The 22,444-nt window shown below is 39.1% G+C and overlaps 1 protein-coding gene across 4 annotated transcripts in view; it reads right to left on the minus strand.

The window, feature by feature from the left end:
* The window catches only part of Adcy8 (adenylate cyclase 8), a 218,738-nt gene that overhangs the window by 19,582 nt on the left and 176,712 nt on the right, over window positions 1–22,444 (minus strand). For all 4 annotated transcript variants that reach the window (XM_076555978.1, XM_006980305.4, XM_015998848.3 and 1 more), the window contains 2 exons: window positions 16,725–16,897; window positions 7,092–7,170 (listed from right to left, as the gene is read on the minus strand). In XM_076555978.1, coding sequence (XP_076412093.1) covers window positions 7,092–7,170; window positions 16,725–16,897 — 252 coding nt within the window. The remainder of the gene's footprint in view (window positions 1–7,091; window positions 7,171–16,724; window positions 16,898–22,444) is intronic.

Consider the following 22,444-nt stretch of genomic DNA (forward strand, 5'->3'; position numbering starts at 1 on the left):
ATTTATTGCACATTAGTTTCCTCTTGTCCTGATTTCCTTTCATATTGGAGGTGGAAAGCTTCTCTTCAAGGGCAACTCATAAAACATCTTTATCTTAGCACTGGGGCTCTTGTTATTTCCAAGTCTTTAGCAATAAGCATGAACAACATGCTACACTGTTGGACACATGGTCGGATGTCCTGAATTCAAAGACTTAAAAAAAATTAGCTAGTGTCTGTGTTTTATTTTCAAGTCTCAGAGGAGGCACAAGGTCAGTCATTCAGCTGCATTTGTAATAGTAAAAGCTGAAAATGATCCAAGTGTTCATTCTGTTGGCTGAACAAACTGTAGCAATATACACAATGGAACTAATTGTAGTTATGGAAAGAAATGAACAATGTTTCTTTATGCTCTGATGGCTCGGTCTCCAAGGGAAGAAAATATATGCTGCACATCATATATCAATTACCTACCTAAAAACCTAAGAGTACCCCCTCTTCCTTTACACACAGCTCCACCCCAACACTCACAACCCACATAGGATAATCATACCATAGGTGATAATATTTGCATTATTAATCTCGACTATTACATGTGAACTGCACGGTGAAGCAAATGGGACATTGTGGTTTTGTCATTGAAAACAGAATTTTGGGGGAGGAGGAAAGCATAAAACAGACACAGGACTGGTGTGGTTATAAAAGCCTCTGGTCATTCGAGGCTTGGTGGTATACACCTGTAACCTCAGCACTTGGCAGACAGGGCCAGGAGGATAATGAGTTCAAGTCCATCTGCTACCCAGTGAGTTGGAGGTCAGCTTGTGTATCACGAGAGACTGTCCAAAAATGCCTCTGGTTTTCAGTAAGAAACAGAAATATCACTGTGAAATCAGGCCATGTGTTTCTAGCTACCTACTCTTAAGGCCCGGAAACAGTGAAAGTCTCCTGCCAATATGCACTTCCAACTCATAATTAGAGTTCCTATAAACTACTCAAAATACAAGTTCCCATAAACATAATCAATACTCTTGCCAGAAACAGGTAAAATTTAGGACAGAAAATTCATAAGCTTAAAACATATATTCACACCATAAACAAGTCTACCTGAGATTATTGGGGTATGTCAGAAAGACTCAAAAACCCATTTCAGTGGTCAAAAATGTGGCAAATTTGAGATCCCATAAGAACAAAAACTGCAGTGGATGGAAACACAGGAAACAAGTTAAAAATACATAAATTCACAGTGACTTAAGGAACCAAGCTCATCCATCACCTTGGAATGATGCTGAGGGATAAAACCCGTTGGCAGACTTTGCCTGGGTAGATTTAAAGGGAAAGAGTTCTACATTAACTTTGCTTTATGAGCTACACTTGTAGGTGACATATAATTGATGACAAGATAGTTCGCTATTATATTCCAGCTGACAAATTATGGGCTGCTGGTGAGATTAGTGTGTCACACTATAAAATAAATGAATATAGCCTATTATGGGTAGCTGCTAACATTGTCAAAACAGAGATGAAAAGATATGATAACCTCTTAAAGGTAATTTGTAAAGAAACCAATTAAATATTTCATAAAACACTGAAACTGGATCTTACCAAGGTTCTATACAGAACAATCAATGAAAAACACAAAGAACTGAGAAATACGTTCAATAACCTTAGAGGATGAGTTGACAAACAAGACAGAGAGACATTTTCAACAGTCAGATGGCTTTCACAAAATATTTCGAGAAAAAAGAAGATGGAGAGAGGTGGTAAAGATTTAAAAATGCCTTAAGAGATTTATCAGGTAACGGCAAGACACAGACTTTGGGTCTCAATTCAAATAAGCAGGCTTTAAGAATAACTACTCATTAATAGATGGAAACATGGCCTAGTAGCTTGACAGAATTAGTCAACTTCTGTTTTCTTTTAAAAAGTGTGGTAATAACTTTGGGATTAATTGAGAAGCTCCCTGGTTTTAGATAGACTGAAATATTTGCAGATTAAATGGGAAGATGTGTAGAATTAGTTTCAAAATAACTGGAGGAAAGGGACAGTGGGCAACATACATGAGGATGCCGAGAAAACAGGCTGGACATGTGTTGGTTGGACTTCATAAGTTCATTATACTATTTTATTTACTTCTGAGTATATTTGAGTTTTCTACACAATAAAACAAATCTTCATGTGGAGGCAGCAGGGTGTAAAAAACAATGCTGTTCTTGATTGCTCTTCCAAATCTCTGAGTCATCCAGCTCATAGGGTTTCCTTATAACAACTAGGATAATTGCCCTGATATATCTGCTTTAAGAGATATGAATTAGGGCATGGATTTACTATATATATCAATAGATACAGTGCACACAAAAGCATTCTGACACATGGAAAACAGAGATCCATCAGATGTTCCTATCATGTAAGGCATCTGTGGATGAAGTCAGATGAAAACTTTGCTTTGAATTTTCTTTTTCTTCCATGCTCAAAAGCAGCAGGTTTTGATTTGCCAAATGAACAGAATTTTCTTATCCTTATTTCTAAACACAGCTCCGCCTCTTAAAAAAATGCACACTAGGCTGGAGTCCAGAATAATTTCTTCAGCTCTCCTGTTGAAGAGTTTTCATTTAACCGAGTTTGAATCAGAAATATGAGTAAGGAAATCCAGAAGGCCAGACCTAAGCCAAGATTTTCCTAAGAATAGCTTAGTTTTCAGCCTGGTGATAGCAGGTAGCTGTGTCTAAGGCAGGTCTATGTGCTGGTGCAGTATAACCTTGTCTTCTAACAAAGCACATCCCAGAAGGCAGGTGTCATACATACTATCTTCACAGGCTAACGATCCTCCTTAGATTACAGAAGATCTATTGCAACTAGTACATGCTTGATTCCAAAAATGAGTGAAATACAGTCTCCACATTTATTTACCCATAAATGAGTGGTTGTTGGAGGGCACCAAAAGGGAAGAGCTCTGCTTAGTATCCCTGGTTCCTCCAGATATGGAGGGAAAGCAGAGCAGATGTAAGACATGGGCATGGTGATTAAAGGTGAAGATTCTTAAGCATTGGCTCCAAAGTATCAATTGAAGTAGATTGCACCCCCATGATTTTCATCAAACCTGGCAGTACACAAAGTTGTTGTCTTTGTGCCAGGCTAGTCACATGACAGCGAATATTGATGGAACCTTGTCGTGGATCAGGAGTTGTTCCAGGCACTTAATATATGCGTTCAACCTCATTCAGTCATGCAACATTTTAACAGATGAGGGAGTGGACGTTAGGTGAAGACAGTCTGTGAAGGTCTCAAAGACAGAAGCTGGCTTTGAATCCAGAACATAACTCTAATTTGTGGCACTTAGCTTACACATGGTGTGTGTGTGTGTGTGTGTGTGTGTGTGTGTGTGTGTGTGTGTGTGTGTGTGTGTGTGTCGGGGGCGGGTGTTCATTCAGTTTCTTTTTACAGATTAAAAAAATGAAAGCTCTGAGAAGTTGAATATCTCAAGGCCACTTAATCTTTGACTGGCATTGCTGTGATTCATGCAAGAACATTAGATTTCGAGGCTTGGCTCTTTCAGATAGATTCTGGAACCAGACTCAAAAGTAGGTGAGTAGAAAGATGACCTCATTAATGTCTTTTTCTGTGCACAATTGTAGCTTCCTCTGCTATAAAAGGAGATGCCCAGGCAAAGCTCAAACTCCCAGGGCTGCCAGTGAATCAGGCACAAGGTGGGAGGCATCCAATTTACTGGCTCTGCCGCCTGTCCACCATCCTGAACACTCACCTGCCTCAGTCAGAGGGGGAGGAAGTGTTTGGCATATCATCTCCACATTCATGCAAAATGAAATTTCCTAATTATTCAGTTGCGTAACCACCTTTGTCATTCTGGAGATTATAATTACACCATTCAACACCCCTCAACCCCCAGACACCAGGCATCAATGGGCATTTTTCAGTCTTTATTAAAAATAGAGGGCCTCTGAGTCACAAAGGGAAACAGGAAGCAAGTCCAGGAGTGGGCAAGCTGTAACCAGGATGAACAGGACCCCACTTGATGCTATAGATAGACACCAAATGATGCAATCCTGAGGGAAGCTGTCTCTATAATGGGAGGCAGGGCATATTGCAGAGACTGACTGGAAGCAGAAACTATGGAGCATTTGCATTCCAATTCCATTTTGGCTCTTTTTCTTAGCTTTGTGATCTCCGAGGACTTGCATCTCTGCTCCTGTCTCGGAATCAGATGGACAGCAACAACTTCCCTGTCTTTGTGAAAGATCTATTTCCAAACAGCTAATAACATTAAGCGTTATATGTATAAACCACTGAGAGAAACATATTGTGATTACATCCCATATAAAGCTACAACAACTCTGTGAAACAGAACCTGTTATTGTCATATCTATTTTTAAAGTAAATTACTGAAGGTCAGATATCTTTAATGGTGGAGTTGAGGTCTGAGTACCAGACTATCCCTTATAGCTGCTATGGTTATGGGGCAGTTAAGCAATTTCAAAGGTCTTTAAAAATTAGAAATAAAATGGAAAATTATCAAATGTCACAAATTACCAGGCCAATGGGAAGCACTACCATATCTTACATATCATCTAAACATGATTAGGCTTTCTGCTCTTGCAGGACAAATACAGCACAAGATATGTTCAATCAGTATGTTAGAAAGCTACCATGTGAGGAAGGAAGCACAGACAGGGAACAGGGCAATGCATTATGGTGAAGGAAGAGAAGGAAACATACTTATTGTTATGAAATGGGGACTCTCGATCTCTGAGTGTTTCCCTCATTTATATGTGGGGGATTTCTCCCAACTCAGATTAAGACCTCAAGATGGAGTGCACATATAGTCTTCCTGTAGGATAGACTCAGTTGGTTCTGTCTTGAGAGTTCTCAAAAGGGAAAGGGTGATGATCTGTTATAACTTGTGTATCAGACTAAGAGGTTCTCTATTAAAGGAAACTGTGGAGACCTAGAGAGCAGGACTCTATGCTCAGAGACAGCCAGAGGGACCTAAGTACAGGAATTTTGGAAATGGCTGGACTTCCACATTTACCTTACTGTTTCATCATAAGTTCAGCAGAGACATAAAAACAAGTCAAACCACACTGAGTGCCCGTGGTCAGAATCAGTATGGGAAAAAAGTCTTTGTTCTGTTCTAGGCTCGTGAAGGAGGAAGATGAGCTTTGGTGAGAGACTAGATTGGAATTCTAGTTCTACTGCTCAGTTCTGTGGCTAGAGTAGCTTCATCTGTAACCTGGGAAAGGCAAAACTCCCATTCCAGGTTGTTGATAGGATTAAATAAAGTGAGTGAGGTGTCCAATGGGAACTTAGCAGTTAATTCCCCTTTTCCTTTACTTAACAAATTGTTACACTACCCATCCTTTTCTTGACTACATTTTTTATATCCCACCCAACTTGTTAAAAATAGCTTCATGTATGTATGTCTGAATTCTTGAGACTTTTTAATTGTTTCATCCCTGGTTTCCTGGGGTTTGTTGACCGCCTGTTTCCATGGTGATTTCCCAGGGCTATGTCTCTGTTACATGCTCTGGCTGATACTTTTCTTGATTTACTCTTTCTGTTCTTGTTTGTTTGAAGTAAACATGAACAAAAAAAGATGAACCAGGATCCAGAGCATAGCAGCAAGGCTGCCAGTGCTTGGTTCCCACAGGGGACTGAAAATCTCACCAGGAGAGCAGTGTTCATGGGTAGCAGGATGTGTAGAAAAGTTCTATATGCTTTTTAATATTTTTATTATTTCTTTTATTTTTTGAGATTATAATATTGTTTTCTTTTCTTTCTTTCCTCATAGTAGACATGCTGAAGTGGATGAGGAAAGTCCGTGAGGCCTCAACCCTACGCAAAGAACTGCAGGCAACTAAGGAGTGCTAGAAGTCAGAGAAATAGCCTTCCCTTGGAAGAGCACACCAGGCAAGGTCAGATAGAACTCCAAGGCAGAACAATTTCCTCTCCTGAAGATCCAGGGTAAGCATGTTCTACATGTAACACCTTTGCATGATTTTCGACCCTAAGTAAGCACGTTCTACATACAACACCTTTGCATGGTTTATGGTCTACCATCTTCCAAGAGATGCAGGCATTAAATTTTATATTCCAGATCCTAATAAATAATAGGGGCTCAGAGTAAGTAGAATTGCACAACAGTTATGCTGTTTAATGAGAACAAATCAGCAATTAAGTTATTCCTGTACTGTTGTGGTTTGGGTGTGATTTATGTGGATGTGAATTTCCATCATAGGCCCATGAATTTGAACACTGAGTCCCCAGCCTGTGATGGTGCTTGGGAGGTTGATGGAGGCTTGTTGGATTAAGTAGGCCCCTGGGAGTAGAGTAGGCCTGGAATTTTGACATCCTGATATGACTTCCTGTCTGCTCTCTGCTTCCATTATGGGAACACAATGTAACTAGTTATCACACCTTTCTTCCTGTGATGCATCAAGTCCCTTCTTAACCTGTGATCCAAGATAAATTTTTCCTTCTTTCATCTGCTTCTTTTCAGGAACTTGGTTACAACTCTGAGAAAAGTGACTAATATGTATTTATTAGCATGTTTACATATATGACAGAACAAAAACGCTGTTTAAACTGATATCAATTGTTTCCTCAAAACAATCTATTCATCAATTAATATTTTATTCTAGAGTTGAGGAGACTGAGCTTCAGAGAGATAAGAACTTGTCCAAGGCTGCACTCTGCTGAGAAGGGCTGCCTGGAACTATGAGTCAACTGACTCTCGAACATGCGTATTTCCTTGCAGCAGTATACACCTTCTCTAGTAAAACTCATATCCAGGCCATGGACTTGGAAAAGACACCAATTTGTCTCAGCCAGAAATTTAAAAGCTTTTTTTTTTTTTTTTACTTTTTATTTTTAAGGATAATAATATTTTTGAAATAGAGGGGCTCAGAGGTCATTAAAAACACACTCTATCAAATTATCTTCTCCAGTTTAGCTTTTCATTAGGTGGTTTTATTAGGAACCAATTTATTAAGACTCATAAGAGTCTTTGCTACAAGGAGCAGAGAAGTCTAGCAAGGTGGCTTTTATGGCAAAAGGAAATGCCAGCTAACCACGGGTAGCTGGAGAAAAACATGGCATTACCTGCTGTCCATGGTAGAACACAGCAAGGAGGAACATGGCCATCAGCAGCAGTGAGGCCTCCTTGGTCCCCAGAAAATCTCTGTGAGAAAAACAAAGGCAGAATGGTATGTTGACTAAGAACCATGGAGAGGTTTCAAGATAAGCATGAAGAATCAGGTTCAAAATGGAGTATGAGGAGATGAACTGAGTATTTTCCAAATATCCAACATGTGATATAGATAAGGGTTTGCATGTGATCTCATTCAGAGGACAAGAGACCGCCAACCCTATGAGGCCACATAGGGTATAGCTGCTAAAAGAGACTCTAGAGTTTAGCATCTAGACAATATGATCTCATCAATATTAGTAATAATGTCACTACTTGTAATTTTCTACATTTCAAAGAGATTGAATACTCTGATAAAAATATCTTGTGAAGATAAGTATTCACTTATTTTTTAATTAAGAATTTTTTATTCATTTTACATTCCAACCACAAACCCCTCTCTCTTCCCTCCTTCCACCCCTGCTAGCGTTCTCCCCCCCAACTCACCCAATTTCTATAACCAAGGGACATCCTTCATTCATTTTTAAAGGCATTGACCTACTTAAGAAGCCAGTATTCAGTGCTTTCTATGTGATGATCTTTATCCTAAGTGCCTCCATGTTCAGATTATTGTATTAAGTCTATGAGTTGGATAATCTTAATTCCTCTTATCAATTATTTTAATTGTCATGTCAGTTTTATATCTGGGATCAGCTGGCCTTCATTTTTCTTATATCTTTTAATGAAGGCTTTGGTTGTGTTATGCCAAGATGCTAGCAGTATGCTTTATTGTTGATGCTTAGTTATGGTCCAAGAGAAGCACATCATGACTGAGCATCTACTGTATCCTAACATATGCTGGGATCAAGAAGTGAAGATGACACATTGTTATGCTCTCAAAACAATTCATCAGAGGCAAGAATCAAATATATAGATGATGTTGTAATTAGGGTAAATATATTATTGTTGCTCTGACACTTGAGAAGAGAGAGTAACTAACAGAGACAGGATGTTTAAGAAATATGTAAGTAGGCCAGGGTGTGGATCTAAGCCATATATCACTTAGCTTGGTATTTACACACCTCTAGCCTCAGGATAATAGGCAAATATCATGTCATGTTTGAGGCCATATGGAAACTCAGTAAGGGAGACTGCTTGAATTTGTCAGGACCATCCAACAAGAGTGCTAAGGTGAGGAAAGCTGGACTGTAACTCATGTATTGGGGTAGAGATCTATCCATCCATCCATCCATCCATCCATCCATCCATCCATCCATCCATCCACCCACCCACCCACACACCCACCCATTCTATACTATTGTGCTTATTTTGAGGAGAGAGGCATATTTTTGTAATTCTCTTTCTTTACTGTCACTTCTCTTGTCTTTAATGTTTATGGGCTGCTGAGGAAAGTGATTAAGGACATGAACTTTGCAGGTGATCCAGATTACTAGTGCAGCTCTGTTTTTGACCAGTTGTTTGGCCTTGAACCAGCCACTTGCTATCTCTGAGCCTTGCTTCATTCAGATGTGAAGAATGACTCCACAATGTTTTACCTCCTTAACTGCGAGAACGAAATGAACAATGGTGCTGAGGTGTTTGGCGCGGTTCCTGGCTCATGTCTTCCTCTCACTGCTCTGTGAAGCCTCTGACACATAATCTTGTTCATGTCTGTGTTGCTTTAAAGAACCATTTGCGCACATTACTTGGTTGAATGAGAGATGTCCTATGTTTAGAACTCCCTGGGAATCTGTCATTCTGTCCCAGACTCTTACACTGCCTGGCACTTAAGATATCCTCTTCTCTGTGATGCACAAAACTTATTTTCAGCCCAGCAATTTATCATTTGAAACACATTTTCAGGAGACAACATGAATACTTCTTGAATAACTTTGAAAGCAGTGATTGGCCAAAAATAGAGACATGACTAGACCAGACTCAGAAGAAAAAAATGAAAGAAAATTATGAACAATTTTTGAGGGTTTAGCTGTATTTCATATGAAAAAAAATCTTGTGTAGGGACCAAAGTATATGAATAGTAACCAAAACATGTTGAGAAACAGCCAAAAGAATTTTCATTTGAATTCACAAGTTTTTCTTGTACCTCCCATGATTTTTGGAAAAACATACAGAGAATCAATTGGCTCAAATACACTCCATATTACTGAGCTTTGCCTAATACTGGGTTTTACAGCATTAATACAAAGGTAATTTTGAGATATCGATTTGTATTAATAAAACAGCTAAAGTTATACTGCCATCTCCTTGGAAAAGGGACATTGTTAACTGAAAACACATGTAGAGTAATGAAATCCTCAGGGCCACTATAATCTTTAGAGATCATTTAATCTGATGCATCATAAAAATTAATATTTAATGTGAGTATGACTCACTAATGAGGCATTTATGCTAATTGTAGTGAATCTAGAAACTAAAAAAGACAGCTAACTATCCAGAGGAAACTATGATTATTTTGGAATCCATTAAATGTCATTTCTATTTCCTCTTTGCAAAAATATATCTATAAATTAAGGCTCGATGGCTCATATTGTTTTATAAGCTACTTTGCACTTAATGTAGAGAATAATACTAAGTTTATGTAACTGGCTATATTACAATGCATTTGGCAAATCCATTTTATTCTGTGTTATGTGTAATATAATACCCCTTCAAGGCTTTTATTTTATAAGAGACTGGGGCCGAGAGGGAAGAGGTCAATGGCTCAAGGTCACATATTCATTTGTGTCACTTCCAAGACAAGAACCAGATTTCAGGTACAAAGTTCTGAGTTTTCAATATTGACTATTCACCTCCAAATTTTTATTTATTTGTCTCCATTTTTCCCACAAAACTCCTAATAAACCATCCCATTTAAATTTATTTTTATTCTCACTTACTACTGGTATGCATTTTTGAAAACTTTCATTATATGTGAAGAAGCTACTTTACATTTACTTTTTGCTCTTTCTCTTTCATGTCAACAATTCATGATGATGTTGATATTAACTTACTACAGAGATACCTGTACATCCTATGTTCACTGATGCTCTACTCAAAATAGCTAGAAAATGGAGTCAACCTAGATATTCATCATTTGATAAATGGGTAATAAAAATATGGTACATACACATAATGGAGTTTTGTTCAACACCAAATAAAAATGAAATTTTCAGGAAAATGGATGGAACTTGAAAATACACTAAGTGTGGTAAGCCAGAGTCAGAAAGACAAACACTTCATGTTATTGCTCATATGAGAAACTTCACTTTCATGTTTTTGATGTCTGTGTTTAATTTGGAGTGCCTGTTGAGGCCAGGAACCTAGCAGGGGCAGTGTTGTGGAAGGCCATTCCTGGAGGAAGACAGTAGAATTCCTGGAATATGAAAGTGCCGAGGAAGAATATGAGAAGTAGAAAGGCTTAACAGGTGATGTGGGTGAACGGATGGCAGAGGTGAGGGATTTCAGTGGGTTGAACAAAATTAAGGATGTCTGAAAAAGCCATAAGGAATCCCATTATTTTGTAAGCTAATTAAAATATGTAATTAAAAATAATTTGAAGGGAGGTAGTCTGTATGGGTAGATAAAGTAGCTTTCAGAAGTCACAGGTTATTAAACAAAAGTCTTAGTGCCAGATGTGGGATACCACTACCATATGAGTTGTTGGTTAGGGAAATCCCCAAAGTAATATAGGCTGTTGCCATTCTTTAGTTTCCCAGCAGATGTGGATGACAAAACTCTATTGATGAAGACTTTGGTTGCAGTATATAGACCCATCAATCTGGAACTGAGCTGGAAGCTTCCCTTCTGCTGGGTAGCTTTCAAAGTACCAGAAGATGCTATACAGACAGTTAGGGGGGGGAGAAAAGTCATTAACAGTCTACACAGCCATGAGTCACATGAACCATAGTACCAGCTGTCAGACACTATGTACCCAGTGGGTGCCATAGTGTTATGACTGTTACAGGGGTAACCAACCACTTCTGATTAGATTTTTTTTAAGTCTTCTCCAGGGAGAAATTCATGACTGATCCTGTAAATTTGATTAATAGTCAAATGGCTAGGAGGTCATCAGTCTTAGGGGGAACCTACCGTTGTTGTTTTGCTAAAAGGACATGGTGTCAAACTGCTTTCTAAACATTTATGTTTGTACCCATAGATTATGGCTGCTCTTGGCCTTAGAGAAGCTTCTGCTTTTGCTGGGTCATGGTTAATGCAGAGACTTGTAACTGGTAAAGTGCTGAGAATAAGCGTTCATTCAGTGCTAAGCTCTAAAAGGAACCTCAATAATGGTTGTTCAAATGGATGAAGTGGCTTCACTTGTGTGTGTGTGTGTGTCTGAGTGTAAAATAGAAATGAAGGAAGCTCTTTATAAAATTTGCTAAGATTTTAAAAATGGTGACAGAAAAGCATTAAAGCACTGGACCCTCTGATTGCAAGCAGACATCAAGTAGATTGCTACTTAGGTCAGGAAGGATCGCTCCAGCGACACATGGTACCTAGGTTCTGCCACCTTCAACTTTCTTTGGTTCTCTCCAAACACTTTTTATGTGTCATTTTTCTTGACTTCATCTGTTCCAATTTATTTTCTCCTGTGAACACTATGATTTTTTTTTGTGTCTGAAATGTCTTCACTGTTTAACACTATTGATGTGGACTTGCAAAGGATGGTTTTGTTAGCCATGGTTTCTTTGCAGCCTGAAAAGCTCCAAGAAACTTCTTACTCATATTTAGTTCTAAATGACAAAGCTGAGAATCAACAGAGTTAGAAAATACAGCCTGTGTGCATGTGTACATGGGGCATGGGGCGAGGAGGGCAGATAAATGTAGAAATGAAAGGCAGAGGTGAAACCTTTTCTGTTTGGAAGCACCTATTCTGTAGCAACACGTGTAGGGTAAATCTTAGGAGATTTTATTGAGGTGAAGTAAAAATAGCTTTTATATTCTTCTGGAAGTAGAGGATAGGACAGACACCATCATTGTTATTTCCAGGACCCAAAGTAGACATTAGAGGGAGACCTTTCCAAGTACCATCATTATTTAAGTGGGTAGTTATTGCTAGAACTGGAGAAGATGATGCTCACCATGAACAGAGAGTGCTGCTGTCCTCAACTATCAATATGGTGAGTTGAAGCAAGAGCCAGGAATTAATTTTAAACCTTCTGAATCTATTATAATGCATGAGTGGATTCCAGTGTTTTTCCTATATTTCAAGATGTCAACAAGACACCAGTGGTACATAAATAGATTATTTAATCATCAGGTAGAATGCATATATAAATAAAAATTATGAGAGGATAGGGATGGTAAATGATTACAAACAAGGTTAAAAGTATAGCCAGGAGGACTAACATTATCTGTAAAGCAGTGCAAAAGCAAGCCGGGCTTACAGAATGAGCACACACAATTTAAGGATAACAGTGACACGAAACTGTAGGTATTGCAAGTGAGTGTAGACTTTTACTGTGAATCAATATTGTTAAGTGATTCCAAATGAGCTAATGCTGCTTTTAGGCACACATTCATTTCCATTGAACATTCCATTCTGCAAACATTTAATTGGAAACCTATTGCCAGATACTATTAAATGACAGAAATATGAATCTTAGTGATAGTCCTTGTCCTCTAAACTCCCATTGTAATGGAAGAGGAAAACATGGAAATTAATGACCACAACATAAAGAGGTTAATGTTGGGATGGAAAGTGAGGAATAATAACTAAGTCTGTCACCAAGGAGATTATCCTTGAATTATGACTTAAGAATTGTGGGTTGGGCTTCCAGAAATGGACACATCAACAAAGGAGGATGTACGTGTAGAAGGTCATTTGGGAAAAGTATATGAATTCTCTCTGCCAATGTACAAGCTATAAATAGCAACCTGTAGAGCCTCAGGAGGTGAGGTGAGACTCAAGAGTTCAGTACAGGTTTAAGGAAGGAGAGTTTTGAATATCCAGCAAACTGGTGAACTTTAAGCTTCTCAAAGGTAACAAAGAGCCATTGAAGGATTTAAAGAAAGAATGGGCATTGACAAGATGGGTTTGAGATGGGATAATTATGAATAGAAGCTGGGAGACCAACTAGGGAACCAAAACCTTGAAATGAAAATGAGAAACTTTGTAGAATCCTAGCATTTATGGAAGGGAGGGGTCATGTTTAATAACAAATGTCAACATAGAGCAAATGCATATCATATTTGACCCTTAACAACATTCCTGTAGAAAAGGAATCAGTGTTATATTCCCACTTCGTTGTTAAGAACAGCAAGAGTAGGAGAAGTTGAATCATCTTAAATTAATTTGATCAAGTTCACACATGTGGCTGGTGGAAGAACTGAGATTTGAATCCGGGTGGTTTAACTCTCAAATTGATACTCTCAAGCAATTCACTCTAGTGCTTCCTGGCAAGGTATCCAGAGGAAGATCGGTGTCCAGTGACTAACATGACACTAGGGATGAAGCCACTCCTATTTTGAGCTCAATATCATCTACTGAGACAGGGGATTGTCATGCAGTGGGGCTGATGAGCAGTGTGGGAGAAAACAGTTTCAGGATTTGGACCATCCCAATTGAGATGTGGCCAGAATGTCCCACGCAGGTTCTGTTTGTTTGATTGCTATCTTGTATAATTAGTCTGCCATTCTCCAGAGAAATCAGGAATAACCTGCAAAAATGCTCCCGAATGACCATGGACTTCTAAAGCACTAAGTGAGTCCTATTGGCCTTTGATGGCCAGTGGGATGTAGTGTCTTCTGACCTACATACGTCAGCAGAGACTGAGGCCAACTGTGCTTTTTATTTATTTCTAACTTAATTCTGTTGGCAGCAAAGAATGAGGCAACACAAGATTAACCAATAGCTGACCTTTAGAGAAGATGTAGTTGAGAGAAGTACTTGACTATCAGCCATGAGTTTGGGGTTATATTTGCTCTCACAATTCTTACTTAGAAGTTACTAACTTTTCCTCAAAACCAATTTTAATAATGATAATAATAATAATAATAATAATAATAATAATAAACAACGTTTCTCCTCAGAAGGAGAAGATACTAAAAATGACCTTTCTATGTGATAAGCACATTCGAAGCTCACAGTAGCCCTGGGACAACACTATGGAACAAACTGTATCTCCCCTTCATTAGTTAAAGCCACAACCTGCAGCATAACTCTATGTGGAGAGAGGGTCTACAAGGAGATAGCTAAGGGTAAATGAAGTTATAATACTAGATGTTTTGACTCAATAGGCCTGGTATACTTATATAAATAAAGAGGTCTCAGCCTTCTTCTCATCCATTAAAGACAATATGAACTCTTTGCTTGTAAATTCAGCAAGAAAACTGTAAAGTGGTATAAAGCACAATGCCAGGCTCGGAAGATGGCTTAGTGGGTAAAGTGTTTCCCACAGAGGCAGGAGGACCAGGGTTTGGATTCCCAGGACCTATGTAAAAACATCTGGGCAGAAGTGGCAGCCAGCTGTAATCCCAGCACTGGGGAGTAAGAGACAAGGGAATCAGAGACAGGGTTTCTGAGGTCAAACTGTCCAACCAGACTAGCCAGAAGAGGGTACTCTGGGTTCAGGGCAACCCAGATTGAGGATAATATCTGATACCAACTTTGGGCTTCTGTGTGCGCGCGTACGCGCGCATGCACACACACACACACACGCACACGCACACGCACACACACTATACCTGAACACATGTGTATACCACTCACATATGTATGTACACATGCATGCATACAAAACGTGCTGACAAAGAGCTTTCATAAACCCAGCAAAATTTCAAAGCTCTAACAACATCAAAGGCAAGAATGGAGAGCAATAGGAGAATTACCTATAAGAGGAAAATTGTTAGACTCGTGTTGGAGAGCGATTTGGCAATATGACACTGTTTTCAAGTAGTGAATTCAGTTAACCTACAATTCAGCAAGTGTGTTTTCACACAAAGCTCCAGGAGACACCTCTACACAAAACTAGGATGAGCCTGGGTTTCTGTTAATAAGCCAAAGATAACATATATTTTGATATGTTGACATTATATAGTATAGACATATTTCAAGGAAAATGAACTAGATCTATGGATATCAACTGATGTGGATCTTAAAAAGAGGACATTGTATGATAACAATAACCATCACCACCAACAAAACCAACATAAAACAACATTATATTTCTTAGATGCAGATGTTAATCACATTTGAGAAGAGGTCACAACTGGAACAGATACAAATTCAGTGTTTAAGTTGTTTGCTGTATATGTGTGAGGACCGGAGTCTGGACCCTCAGAACCCGTGAAATTACTGGGTAGGCATGGCAGCCTGCTGCAATTCCAGCCTCAGAAGGTAAAGAGAAGGGATCCCATGGCAAGCTGACTAGTGAGAATAGCCAGTTAAATGAGCCCTAGGTTTTATTGAGACCCTACCTCAATGAATAAGGTGAAAAAAACCACTAAGGACGATTCCTGACATTAACCTCGGTCCTTTACATGCATGTGCGACATACTTGTGCACTTACACACATGTGAACACATGAATGAAAATGGAAAAAAATCAACAACAGCAAAAATTCCTGTATTCAGCGGATTAGGTAATTGTTCTTGAGAGAAAGAGGATATGTCTGACATACTTTCTTCTTTAATACAGAAACAAATGTGGCTAATTGTCATTAGCTGACTCATGGACATGCAGTGTAGACACTTCTGGAGGTTTCTTGGATTGTTTTTGGCCACTAGAAATTTATTCTGGCCTCAGCTAGACACATGTGCTTCCTCTACTTGATCCTAGTCAGTCTGGTATTCAGTGCCTTGTTCCTCCTACTATTTCCTGGACAAAGTCTGGTCTGACACACTGGCTGTGAGTGGGTCAAGTGAAACCCCCAGAAGTATATCCAGAGATTGAAGTGTGGTCAGTGGGGGAAGAAGGGTGAAGGAACCAGAAGACACATTCTTCGGCCTTACTCTGCTCTGAGGCACTTTTCTCCATTGCTGTTGATACTTCTAATAAATGAGTGAATGGATCTTCCAGAACCCAGGGGTTAAATCTCTTGACAACATACACTGCCTGCATCACTGGACCTCAGCTTGCATTTGCTTCTACCCCCTTCTCTGCTCATTTCTTCTCCCCCCACTCCCTTTCATTGTCCTGGAGTTATATCAGAATCTAAGCATTACCCCAGGCTCTGTGCTCTAAGGAATCTGGACTTATACATTATTTCTTGCATTTTTCTATATTTCAGAAATAACAGTGAAGGATCATTATTGCTCAATTCATAGTGACTGATATTATCAGTATTGCTATAGCTAAATTAAAAAATTAGCTCCTACAGGCCTTACAACTGCTAATGTTGAGAAAATTAATTATTAGGCGTGGTAGAAATCTAAGCTACCATACCAAATTTAGTTCAAATTTTAAATAATTATTATAATTAGTCTATAGTGCATATGCTGAAAAGTAGAGATTTTTTCCCTAGACTTGTAAGGTAGACAATGTCTGAGTTGGGTAAGTTCATAGCAAGCCAATCCTTCATATCAGTTTCAGTCACAGTTGCAATCACTTGTCCAGTGGTTTTGTTTTCGTGGCGCCTGGGTTCATAAACACTGTGATGGGCACTTACTCTCCACTGTGGTTCAGGTTGTCATAACTCAGAAAGAGACCTGCATAGATGGTCTCCGTCAGCAGGGCATAGATGGCAATCATAATCAGCAGCACAGCCAACTTCAGGACAGAGTTAAGCCGGAGAAAAACTGCACAGGTCACCATGGCCAGCACCCCCGTGAAGACGAAGTACTGCAAACAGAGAACAAAGGTGGTCGGACTCACAGGAACCTCTGAGGATCCCCCTCTTAGCCATGCTGCCCACTAGTCTCATCAGGCAGATTTTTGTTTGAACGCTTCCCCTGGGAGGTCTGGAACCTCCTGAAATTCAAATTGAACTCTTCCTTCTCCTGCCCCCAGCCTCTACTCCCTGTCTCCATGAGTGGCAACATCTTGCACATAATTCCTCTTCAGTCTCATCATTGTAAAAATGCTTTTTATCCTTTTAGTATTTTATGTGTTTTGTCTGCATGTATGTTTAGGCACCATATACATGCCCCGGTGCCCATGGAAGCCTGTAGATGGTGTCAGATTTCATGAGAGTAGAGTTAAAGATGGTCATGAACTTCATGTGGGTCCTGGGAATCGAATCCCAGTCCTCTGGTAGAGCAGGTGGGATTCTTAACCACTGAATCATCTCCCCAGCTTCTCAGGCTCACCCCTGATGTCTCCTTCTCCCCCATGTCCCACAGTGAGCTAGTTTCAGTTTTTAGGCCCTCCGTTACTTCCTTAACAGATCTCACACTCACCCAGCTTTCGCCATCTCCTTTACTTGCTTTAGTTCTCAGGAGCACCTTGGAACAGTTTTTTTTAAATACGCCTCCCACATTTATTTATCATTTATTTATGTGTATGTATGTGAAAGGCACACCATACATGGGGAAGTCAGAGGACAACTTGTGGGCGTTGGGGCTCTCCTTCCACTATGTGGGTTCTGGGATTTGAACTCAGACCACTAGGCTTGTAAGCAAGTGCCTTTATCCACTGAACAATCCTGTCCCCCACCCTCCTTTTGTTTCCATCTCAACCTGTTGCTGGTCTTTAGCATTTCTAAAAACACACACTTGCCTTCTTTCTCAACCTAGAATTTCTGGAACACCAGCCTGAGCATGTTATTCCTCACTGGAAATCTTCTTTGCCCTCCAAGTCCTCAAATTCTCCCACACAGCTGAGCTCACAGGCTACTTTTCACTCTCTAAATCCTTCTCTCACACCTCCGTGGCCTGTGGCTCAAATCTCATCCAGGTGACTAAGCCTTTCTTCTGTTCACATGTCAGGTGTCCTTTCCTCTGGGGAGCTTCTGCCCGACCTACACTGTACCCCACAGAGACTAGAATGTCATCTCCCCCTCTGTGTCATGCACTACTGCTCTAATTGAAAATTTGGAATCACCCGAGAACTTGCACAGTGGAGCAGTCTCCCAGCGACTACACAGAAAGCTTTCCGAATTCTATGGAAAACACCTCGGCCTATTTTCTTTATAGAACTATCCTGGCATATTCCGGGTGTTGGTTTAAAATGTGATTAGTAAAATTCATATCTCAAAAGCCCATTTTGATCTCAAAATCTGTACATATATTTTCTCTTGAAATATTCAATGAAACTGTTCAGGATGGGGCTCACAGCTCTCAGTTATATAGTTAAGAAACCAATGGTCATAGAGCTAAATAAACTTCATGATCTTGAAGCTGGAAAGAGGTGTCTTGGTCATCTAAATATGGTCAGTTTGCATGAGCATGATTCTAGTGGGAATGTGGGGCTTGATAACACTATAGCTCTTTCATGTTTACATTGCCTTCTATCTTCTATTATACAGAGAGGCAGCTTTTATATGGATGAACTGGTAGGTAAGAATTTTTAAAAATCTCTGAGTATTGAAGATGTGCTATGAATTCCTTAAGTGACACCAACTCATTTATTTCACAAATATTGATTAAAAAATGTAGGCACTGTCCCAAATGATTTCTCATTGAGGAAAAAAAACCCCTGTATATTGGCTCAGAAGAGAATCAGGCATTGTCACCACCCTTAAAGACCTTTGTTTGTTGTTTCCTTTACCTCATCTGTTTCTCCCAATAAACACAGTTACCAATCCTTGTACCTAATGGAAGGATAAGCTGTCTTCAACTGTCCTCTAAGGTCTTTTCTTGGGTAATATTTATATATAGCTTATCTTGATGCCCTTGTCAAGAAAGCCATGTGTGAAGAGACCAGATGTAAGAGTTCAGTCTGCACAGTTTTTCTCCATCCAAAGAAACTTCCAAGATGCTACATTTTAATACAGGATATAGGGTAGGAAAAACAGATCCAAGGGGTCTTGGTTCATTGTTGCTCTCAGCACAGCACAGAGTTGTGCCTGGTTGTGTCAATTTAAATTATGAATAGTGTATTATATCCAAATCTATTGAAATGATTGCACCCTTGGAGCAAAAATTCAAGGGGGACACAATAGTTAAATTAAAAAAAAGCATAGTGCACATTTGGTGAATATTCATTGTAGCTAAGGGTAAGTGATAGATAGGCATGGGAGGTTGAAGAAAGAAATAAGAATTGGCTTGGACCTAAAGGGAATCACAGTAACATATATGAGGCTGACATGAAAATGTCAATAGAAATGTACTTGGGTAGCGATGTGACCAACCGTGACAGGAACATAGAGGCAGGAGTGAGCATATTTCATGGAGAGAAAGTATGTCTATAGAGGGACAGAAGAGGTGAGTTTGTTTTGGGTCTTGAGGAATGGACAGCAAATAAGAAGACAAAATAGTCTAAATGACAGTGTATATGGAGCAGGACATCAGGAGAATTAAGTCCTTGGATTAAATAAAAGACCCATGTAACTAATCATAAGGAGAGCTGGTAACACAAGCCAAGAGAATATATGTTGTTTTCCCGATTTCTCTACCCAGCCTTGAAGATACGCTAGGTATCTAGAGTCATATTATTTTCATGGTATATTAGTGGTTTTCTGTTTTTATGGTCTCAACAAATTGTGTTATCAGGTCCTTCCTATTTCTATTCCAGGGAAAGGAATCAACTCACTGACTTCCATGGTTTAGTCAAACTTCTGCTTCAAAGTTGAGACTTTTCAAATTGCTTAATACAAGAAGCATAAAAGACAAGGTTCTGTACAACAGCAGGAGTATATCCTCTGTCCCTTTTCTGCCTCGCATTGTAAATACCTCTCTCTTTGGGTCTGGATCCATCAATTCTGTGTTTTCTATAACCTGGTAGATTGTGGACCCAATATCACTTGTTACTGGGTTTCCGTCTGGCAAAAGATTCATCTTGTGCTCTTGTTATATTGCCCCAGGAAGACAACTGTGCTTAGAGTCATGTGTTTGCCAGTAATCAGCTCCACCTACAGGTGTGCAAGTGACCACAGGAGAATATTTTAAAAAAACGAAGACCCAGGGATTAAAATGTATAGATTTCCATTTTTAAGGAGCCATAGAAGAAGAAAAATAAGAATATGGATGAGGGATTTGAGGGGATGATACAGAGAAGAGAGAAGATAATGGTTAAAAATCAAGAGAGCAAAGGACAAGATGCTCTGTGACGGAAGAATATTTGAATGACAATAGAGAAGGGTTTCAAAATGAAACTAGAAGGCTGGAGCTAAAGTTGCATATATACTGTAATTACAACACCGTGTATGCACACAGTTACAATCCATCTCTTTGGTGAATTATTTCCTCTTGTAGTATATGCTACTGTTATTTTAGCTTGCACTATGAAGTTAGTTGTTTTGCATTGAGTTCTTACATCCCATGCAATCTATGTCCTGTAAAACCATGAATTTCTAAGTTTCTTCTCCATCTTTTAATGACATGAGTCATGAAGTTATAAACTTAATATTTTTATAGTTTCAACAGCAGCATAGTTTTTCTCCTTGTAATGTCTATAAATTCAAGTTTCTGTGTATTGGAGCAGTATAATTTTTTTTTCCATTCTAGAAAAATCCAAAGTGTGTCACTTTTTGTGGAAGTGATTGTGAAAGTTAGGCTTCCATTTAAATTGTGTTGCCCATTAGTACAAGAGCAATGAGGCACAACCCACTCACTGAATAGCATGGGTCTTCTCGGAAAACAGTGGTTTTTAAAAAAAATTCATTTAAAACTATATCAAATCATTCTATTATAGTATTTATTAATACATGAATTATATAACCACGCATACTATGAAGTATGGAGAAAAATAGAGTTGTCCTAGGGAAAAAATTCACAGTTGTCTTAAGTAAAAGGAATGAGACAATCTATGCAGGAAAAAAGAAGAGACTCAATAATAAAATAATTTGACCTTTACAATTCTTGGATGTTTGAGTATAAGTTGACATGTGAGGAAAAAGTAGGCAATTCAGGCCGGAGGATGAACTGTGGCTACATTGTACAATCACAAAAATTGGCAGTGTGAGGTTCGATGTTAAATGAACTCAGGATAACACGGGGACCAGCTTGAGGGGGGAATCTATATTCTCTCAGGGGTGAGATGGGGGAAGGAAGACATAATGATTACAGTCAAACACTTATTGTGCACACACTCTACGCAAAAACATTCTAAAAATGGCTTTAAATTCCCCGTGTTATCCAATAGTTAATGTGACTCACAGACACCTTTTTTTCATCAGTCCTAAGGATTAGGAATGCCCATGGAGACGTTTTCTATTTCTGGATACTCAAGGTTTTCTCTTCTCAGATGATACACTAAGCTGGGAAATTGTGAATAAATCAAATTCCTCTAACTCTGAAAATCTTGAACTAACATGACTTGATAAAGCATGAAGGATTTTGTTAACACAAAACAAACTCCTTAGACACAAAAGCATGCATCCATTAATACATGACCATTAATTAAGGACCTAGTATGTTAACTAAGGACCTACTATGCCACAGCTTGGATGGCATCGTATTCATGTTAGGACACCATCATAGCATATCATAAATTACCTTGGCAACACATATTTTCCTCTTATAAGAGGAGCAAGAAGAACTTTACACCATCACAACTGGAGAAGGAATTGAGTATTTACACACACAAGCCAGACAGACTGAATTCTCTGTGCCTATTTGGGTACTGCTCAACCCCATGTCATTCTTAACTCACACTGCAAGAAGGAGAGAAATCAAGCTGTCAGTTTCCAAAAGTCACCATGGTTTAAAGGAATAATCCAAACATTGATTGATTCACACACAACTTGGTCTACAGTAACTCCAGATCATGCAGCAAGTGCTAAAGTAAGGGTGTATAGGCAAAAGATGAAGTTGCTCTCACTGAACCTCAGCCTGAGCTCCTTGCATGTTCAGAATTGAAGATGTCATAATCCAGGGGTCACCACTGGTGCTTGTGGAATTCCTGGGCTGATAATCTGAGCTGGTTAGTGGGTCAAATTTTCTTAGAAAAGAAGTTGTGTGTGTGTGTGTGTGTGTGTGTGTGTGTGTGTGTGTGTGTGTATCTGTCTGTCTGTGTTTCATGCTGTGGTGCAATGTTAATTTGATTTACTGTAAACTGAAATTGTCATGTTTGCCTTTTCATAAAATCTGTTTTTAACTATTTATGGTGTATAACATATCTACCCAGGATTTGCTTGCGTACTATTTATTATTTTTTTCTTTATTACTATTTTTGAACAATCTGATTATGGTGTGTGTGTGTGTGTGTGTGTGTGTGTGTGTGTGTGTGTATGTGTGTATGTGTACACGTGCACACACATGTGTATGTGTGTGTGTTTAATGTCTCTTG

This window comes from Peromyscus maniculatus, chromosome 20 (genome assembly GCF_049852395.1).
Source record: "Peromyscus maniculatus bairdii isolate BWxNUB_F1_BW_parent chromosome 20, HU_Pman_BW_mat_3.1, whole genome shotgun sequence".
NCBI classification, from domain to species: domain Eukaryota; kingdom Metazoa; phylum Chordata; class Mammalia; order Rodentia; family Cricetidae; genus Peromyscus; species Peromyscus maniculatus.